The sequence below is a fragment of the Myotis brandtii genome, unplaced genomic scaffold (assembly GCF_000412655.1).
Source record: "Myotis brandtii unplaced genomic scaffold, ASM41265v1 scaffold798, whole genome shotgun sequence".
NCBI lineage: Eukaryota > Metazoa > Chordata > Mammalia > Chiroptera > Vespertilionidae > Myotis > Myotis brandtii.
This window is the reverse complement of record NW_005371212.1, coordinates 197,541-205,468: the sequence shown is the minus strand read 5'-3', so window position 1 is coordinate 205,468 and position 7,928 is coordinate 197,541. Positions and strand designations below refer to the sequence as shown.

Here is a 7,928-nt window from a genome sequence, read left to right as displayed (position 1 = left end):
GCCGGCCTCCTCCGCAGCACACAAGCTCGCTGCACTGGTCACAGCTCTGATCACGGCTCGTGAAAAACTAAACACTGGGCAAAAGCTGTGGTTAATAGTTTCCATTTGAAGCTCTGTCTTCTACAAACTGAAGGAAAAAATAACAAGGATTCAAGGGAATTTCTAGATAATTCAGAAGGCTTGCTTTGCCTTATTTTACTTCCTGGCATTTCGTTCCATTTCTGGGCATTTCATTCTGCGCTAGAATCTTTTTTCTTTCTTTCTTTTTAAAATTTAATATATTTTATTAATTTCAGAGAGGAAGAGAGAGGGAGAGATAGATAGAAACATCAATGATGAGAGATAATCATTGATCGCTGCCTCCTGCACACCCCCTACTGGGGATCAAGCCCACCACCCAGGCATGTGCCCTGATGGGGAATCAAACTGTGAGCTCCTGGTTCATAGGTTGATGCTCAACCACTGAGCCACGCTGGCCTAGCTCTGCACTTGAATCTTGAGAATATATATATTTTTTAAATGGATAAGAAGGAAGACAAAACAAGTCTACAATGTTTAGTAGATCCAAAAAAAAATTTTTTTAAAGGCACTTTGGTAGGTGAGAAGCTGAAATTGGAAAAAATAAATAAAATTAAGCTCAGGCACTTTTAAAGTTTTCACCTATTCATGCAGCCTACATTTCTTTAATTAAGAGTTATAAGCATAGGACAACAATGTTTCTTTCCAGTGCCTTGCTTGGAGAACAAAGACAAAGTGCTGTCAGTTTAGTGGGAGAGAATCAGATTGCTCATGAAAAAAGGGGTTTCTCTATCAGCCTCCGAATCTCAGACAGCTGGCGAGCTGGTGTGACCCACACAGGCCCGTGTTCCGCTTCTCGCTCCAGTCCTGGGCATAACCTAATCCACAGCCCACAACACTGCCCGTTTATGCAGGCTTTATATGGTTTTGAAGAATGAGACTTTTCAAGATTGCATAAAATAAAGACAAATCTTTTGCAATACCCACTGCATTCTGTGTATAATGCTCAGTTTTCCCACCTGTCATCCTCCCCCCTAAATGAAAAAAAATATGCTCTTGTTAAAGATAAAAAGGAAAAACTCAAGTAAACATAGCACGGGTGGTAATACTGACTTATTTCAACAGCACCCGCTCCAGCGATGACCAGCAGCCTCAGACACAGCCACCTGGGATCACGGGAGGAGGCAACGATCACTTTGTCTAACGGCAGGTCAGTTCACTTATTCTCAGAAAGGCCCTCAAAGATACTTTTTCACATAATCTGAAGCAATAACTATTGCAAGCAAGCCTGATACGCATACAAAATACAAAGGCAAGGCTGGTCCCTTCACTTCAGGTGGTTCAAGGTGGTCCCTCCCATCTCCGACCTGGAGAAGAGAAAGGATGTGGGGAGAAAGCTGGCCGACGCCACCAGAGCTGAGCCCCAGCAGTCCCCACCTGGGTGACCCCGATGGCCTGGGACATCACAGTGGTGCTCGCCCCGTTGCCGACTGAGCTAAACTGCCCAGGACTGTGGTGTGAAAGTCACCCGTGTCCAAGGTGCTCCTCTCCGCTCCTCCCCTATGCACAGCACGGATGGACAGGCTCGTCAGGGAGGAGATCTGTGCAGCGACCGCAGAGCGGGCACTTCCGGGGGAGGGACTGCCCTCCAGGCCCGCCCGCAGGTGGGAGCCCGAGAGGAGCAGGGGGTGCAGTTTACACCTGACTCCACACTCGGGAATCTCACGGAAATGACAAACGTGCTACCTCTCCATCCGGGCCTCTTCTTTCTCAGAGATTAAAAAAAGACAACTAGAATGATGTCAACATTTAAAACAAACTTTTTTTTTTAAACACAAATGATGAACACTCTCCTCAAAGAGCACCCACCGGGCTTCCTCGTCTAACCTGGGTCCCGGGCCGCGAGCACTCACCCAGCGTGTCCTTCAGGTTCTTGACCAGGGAGCCCTTCTTCAGGCTGTTCTTCCTCTCCACGTAGTTGGACGGCACGTAGCCCGTCCTGTTGGCGGCGTTGCGCACCCGCCACCACGTCTTGGAGTCGTCCAGCAGCCACAGGCGCTCGTTCTTCTTGATGTCCAGCTCCTGGTCCTGCTGGGCCGTGTAGTCCCACTTGGCGATCACGATGACCTCCTCTGTCATCTTTCATGTGGTCCCCCTGCGGCAGAACAGCGCGTCAGAGACCAACCGGACACTTCCCCAGCATCAGCACTCAACCCTAACACGGCCTTCCTTCCATAGCTTCGGGATTCTGTCTGCAACCAGCAGCCTTAAAACCAGACCTTGACTTGGGACCCTGGGACTCCTGCATGCTTTGCCAAAGACAAAAACAGATCCCCAAAATGTTCTAAGCAACAATTTCATAACTAATGTGTTCATCTGATTAACCACCAGCTCCTATACCTGATGCTTACGTCCCCTGCCTTAGTATATGCTGAATTTTATGAATATAATTAATAAAACACACACACTCGAGCTCTTCCTATAAACTAAAATGAAAATAAACGTGGTTCTAATGCACCGTGGTTCCTGCACCGGATCCTGAAACGGAAAAGAAAAGGAGGGAAACCCTGGTGACATTCAGATAAAGTCCAGTTACCGGGGGTGTGCCAATGTCACTTGCTTAGCTCTGCCAGCTGTGCCGTGGCCAGGTGTGCTGTGGCCAGGTGTGCCGTGGCCAGCTGTGCCGTGGCCAGCTATGCCGTGGCCAGCTGTGCCGTGGGTACAGAAGATGTTAATACCAGGAGAGCTGGCGGAAGGGGACAGGTACACAGAAATGCTTTGCACTACCTTTGCGACTTTTTTATAAACATAAAATTATTCTTGAAACCTGCACATGGATGTCTATAGCAGCTGTGTTCATAATCACCAATGTTTGGAAGCAATCAAGGTGTCCTTCAGTAGATGAACCGATAAACGGTGGTCCATCCAGCTAACAGAATAATACTCAGCGATAAAAAGAAACGAGCTACCGAGCCCTGGAAACACGTGGAGAAGCCTTCGACGGTGTTACTAAGTGAAAGAAACCACCCGGGAGGCCACACCAGGTCTCCCCCACAGAGGCTCCTTTTACCAAACTCAGCCAGGCTCCTCTGGATCCCCTTCCCCAACCAGCCGCGACTCGTACTTCCAGATGCATCTTTGCGTTGCTCAATTTTAACAAGAATCAGCCTACGCGGGTTTAGCCAGAATCTGCCCCCTCAGCCAGCTTCAGCCTGACCACCCGGCCGCCTTCAGGAAAAGTCCTGCTGGTCCGTTCAGCCAGATGCCCTTTCCTCTCCTCCGGGGCTGTGCACGCCCCTCTCCCACCTGCTCCAGGCTGCAGGCTTCCCTTCTCCTTCCTGGGTCGGGAGTTGAGTTCAGTCCCCCCACACCCCACCGGCCAAACTCCCATGCAGTAGCCCCTGCATAGTACGCCCTGCGGTGCTTTACAAGTGCCATGACTAACTTTTCCTTCAACAATTCCAACTGCAGGCGGGGCGGGGTGGGGACTGGCAGAGCACAGAGACCTGGCTCAGGGAAACAACTCCGCACAGTACTCTAAGTCCCGTAAAATGCGCAACACCGAGGGTGAGCTGTGTACACACGATTCCAAAGTAAATGGTGAATTAACAGCCACGAATACAAAGTGAAGTCCATCATGGAAGTAGGAAGAGCAAAGGGACACCTGCATGACTAAGATGTGTGTAGGCATCAACTGTTTCAGCAGCGCCACCCTTCTCAGGTACAATGTGGGCCAGTCATTTTTCAGCAAGAAAATTCAATATGCAGTCCTTCAACTGACTAGAAGTTCCCTCAAAACTAGAAAGAAAGGAATAGTGGGAAGGCCACTAACTAATAAAACCCTGTTCCTCTCTGACAAAAAGGAGTTCCCGTTATAGGGAGGCAACCTGTGCACTTTGATGCTTTGGAGGCATGAAGACGATGTTAGATAACACGACGCTTTCTACCAGATACTGTAGAAGTTTACAAGGAATGCACGGTCTCCTCTGTTATAAATTAAGTTCAAAACTTAGAGATAATAAACCTTTTGGGAAGGAGGCAATACTATGTAATAAAAGGCTAATATGCAAATTGATCGAACAGTGGAGCGAGCGGTTGCTATGATGCGCAATGACCGCCAGGGGGCAGACGCTCAGTGCAGGAGCTGCCCCTATAGTCAGTGCCCTCCCACAGGGCGAGTGCTGCTCAGGCAGAAGCTGGGCTCAGCAGCAACTGCAGTGGCGGTAGCCTCTCCCACCTCCGCGGCAGCGCTAAGGATGTCTGACTGAGGGCTTAGGGGCCTAAGCCGTCAGCCAGACATCCCCTGAGGACTCCTGGACTGTGAGAGGGCACAGGTGCATGAATCTCATGCACTGGGTCTCTAGTGTTTAATAAAACGTATGCATTATGTACGCCAACCAACAGGATGGAGCTTGCACCACGCTCGTGTCCTTTAGGCAGACAACTCCGACCTGCTTCCGGAGCCCAAGCCCACCACTGTCTCCATCATGACCCGGCTTCCTGTCGGCTTAGATTTTGAAAGTCATAAGGTAGTTTTGTTTTTTTGTCTTTTAATAATAATGAGAGCAATAATAGGAATGGGACTCAGAGAATATCCCATTTAAATCAGGTTTTTTTCTTAACTCCACAATTTTCAGAGTTTTTAACAACAAGAAAAGCACAGCGCTTAAGACCAATCAAAGCAACGTGTTCATCTCCTGCAAGACTTTGGGTGCGGAGCTGGCCGGCGTGGCCATTGCAGTGCACCAGGGACATCATACGGGAGCTTGAAGAATGAGGGTGCCTGGGCTCCCCCAAAGCAACGAGCAGCACCTCCAGGAGCGAGGCCTGCGCTCGGATGTTACAACCGATAACCCTGACGGCCAGAGCAGAGACCTGAGTCATGGGCTGGATGCCTGGTCGCCAGACCCGGGGCTGGAATGACCCCTCAAATGTCCGGTTTACGAAAGTAAATGTGAGTGTAAGCCGGAACCTGACACACACGAACTCACTCAGTCACTCAGTCAACACAACTCCCCGTTTCGGAGGGTGGGGGTGCCCCTCAGGAGACAGGGTCACAGAGACTGAGTGACTTGTTAAATGAGAGTCAGGGCTGGAGCCCAGGTCCATCGGCTCCCAAACCTGGGCTCCTGTGCCCACTCTGGGCGGGTGGGTGGTGAGGGTCCAATGTGTGGCCTGTGATTTGATAGACTTATTCCAACCCAGGAAACCTAGGATTCTAGGTCAGTGAAAGCACAAAGTTCCTAGGCAACGGCTGGTGCTCCTTAGCTACAGCAGTGGGTTTAACCCTATTCTAGTGGACTTGTTACAGCTTCCAGTCAAAGTAAAAGCTTCAGGGGCCGCCCGGGCTGTGCACGCCCCTCTCCCACCTGCTCCAGGCTGCAGGCTCCCCTTCTCCTTCCTCAGTCCCCTTACCCCCACCTGCCAAACTCACATGCAGTAGCCCCTGCACAGTACGCCCTGCGGTGCTTTACAAGTGCCATGACTAACTTTTCCTTCAACAATTCCAACTGCAGGCGGGGCGGGGTGGGGACTGGCAGAGCACAGAGACCTTCCAACTGCAGGCGGGCGGGGTGGGGACTGGCAGAGCACAGAGACCTGGCTCAGGGAAACAACTCCGCACGGTACTCTAAGTCCCGTAAAATGCGCAACACCGAGGGTGAGCTGTGTACACATGATTCCAAAGTAAAAGGTGAATTAACAGCCACGAATACACAGAGCAGTAAAGTCCATTCTGGAAGTAAGAAGAGCAAAGGGACACCTGCATGACTAAGATGAGTGTAGGCATCAACTGTTTCAGCAGCACCACACTTCTCAGGTACAATGCGGGCCAGTTGCGTAAAATGCGCAACACCGAGGGTGAGCTGTGTACACACGATTCCAAAGTAAATGGTGAATTAACAGCCACGAATACAAAGTGAAGTCCATCATGGAAGTAGGAAGAGCAAAGGGACACCTGCATGACTAAGATGTGTGTAGGCATCAACTGTTTCAGCAGCGCCACCCTTCTCAGGTACAATGTGGGCCAGTCATTTTTCAGCAAGAAAATTCAATATGCAGTCCTTCAACTGACTAGAAGTTCCCTCAAAACTAGAAAGAAAGGAATAGTGGGAAGGCCACTAACTAATAAAACCCTGTTCCTCTCTGACAAAAAGGAGTTCCCGTTATAGGGAGGCAACCTGTGCACTTTGATGCCACTAGAAAGAAAGGAATAGTGGGAAGGCCACTAACTAAAACCCTGTTCCTCTCTGACAAAAAGGAGGTCCTGTTATGTTATAGGGAGGCAACCTGTGCACTTTGATGCTTTGGAGGCATGAAGACGATGTTAGATAACACGACGCTTTCTACCAGATACTGTAGAAGTTTACAAGGAATGCACGGTCTCCTCTGTTATAAATTAAGTTCAAAACTTAGAGATAATAAACCTTTTGGGAAGGAGGCAATACTATGTAATAAAAGGCTAATATGCAAATTGATCGAACAGTGGAGCGAGCGGTTGCTATGATGCGCAATGACCGCCAGGGGGCAGACGCTCAGTGCAGGAGCTGCCCCTATAGTCAGTGCCCTCCCACAGGGCGAGTGCTGCTCAGGCAGAAGCTGGGCTCAGCAGCAACTGCAGTGGCGGTAGCCTCTCCCACCTCCGCGGCAGCGCTAAGGATGTCTGACTGAGGGCTTAGGGGCCTAAGCCGTCAGCCAGACATCCCCTGAGGACTCCTGGACTGCAAGAGGGCACAGGTGCATGAATCTCATGCACTGGGTCTCTAGTGTTTAATAAAACGTATGCATTATGTACGCCAACCAACAGGACGGAGCTCGCACCACCCTCGTTTCCTTTAGTCAGACAACTCCGACTTGCTTCTGGAGCCCAAGCCCACCGCTGTCTCCATCATGACCCGGCTTCCTGTCGGTTTAGATTTTGAAAGTCATAAGGTAGTGTTTTTTTGGTTTCCTTTAGTCAGACAACTCCGACTTGCTTCTGGAGCCCAAGCCCACCACTGTCTCCATCATGACCCGGCTTCCTGTCGGCTTAGATTTTGAAAGTCATAAGGTAGTTTTGTTTTTTTGTCTTTTAATAATAATGAGAGCAATAATAGGAATGGGACTCAGAGAATATCCCATTTAAATCAGGTTTTTTTCTTAACTCCACAATTTTCAGAAGAGTTTTTAACAAGAAAAGCACAGCGCTTAAGACCAATCAAAGCAACGTGTTCATCTCCTGCAAGACTTTGGGTGCGGAGCTGGCCGGCGTGGCCATTGCAGTGCACCAGGGACATCATACGGGAGCTTGAAGAATGAGGGTGCCTGGGCTCCCCCAAAGCAACGAGCAGCACCTCCAGGAGCGAGGCCTGCGCTCGGATGTTACAACCGATAACCCTGACGGCCAGAGCAGAGACCTGAGTCATGGGCTGGATGCCTGGTCGCCAGACCCGGGGCTGGAATGACCCCTCAAATGTCCGGTTTACGAAAGTAAATGTGAGTGTAAGCCGGAACCTGACACACACGAACTCACTCAGTCACTCAGTCAACACAACTCCCCGTTTCGGAGGGTGGGGGTGCCCCTCAGGAGACAGGGTCACAGAGACTGAGTGACTTGTTAAATGAGAGTCAGGGCTGGAGCCCAGGTCCATCGGCTCCCAAACCTGGGCTCCTGTGCCCACTCTGGGCGGGTGGGTGGTGAGGGTCCAATGTGTGGCCTGTGATTTGATAGACTTATTCCAACCCAGGAAACCTAGGATTCTAGGTCAGTGAAAGCACAAAGTTCCTAGGCAACGGCTGGTGCTCCTTAGCTACAGCAGTGGGTTTAACCCTATTCTAGTGGACTTGTTACAGCTTCCAGTCAAAGTAAAAGCTTCAGGGGCCGCCCGATCAACAGCCGCCTCACTGCACTGCAGCCGGCCGATCAACAGCCA

At 50.3% G+C, this 7,928-nt stretch overlaps 1 protein-coding gene across 1 annotated transcript in view; it reads right to left on the bottom strand.

Annotated features, from left to right (window-relative positions):
* The window catches only part of NCK2 (NCK adaptor protein 2), a 71,389-nt gene that overhangs the window by 38,760 nt on the left and 24,701 nt on the right, over positions 1 to 7,928 (bottom strand). Inside the window, exon 2 of the mRNA XM_005883690.2 lies at positions 1,932 to 2,173. Within this exon, the coding sequence (XP_005883752.1) occupies positions 1,932 to 2,157 (226 nt within the window). The 5' untranslated portion in view covers positions 2,158 to 2,173. The remainder of the gene's footprint in view (positions 1 to 1,931; positions 2,174 to 7,928) is intronic.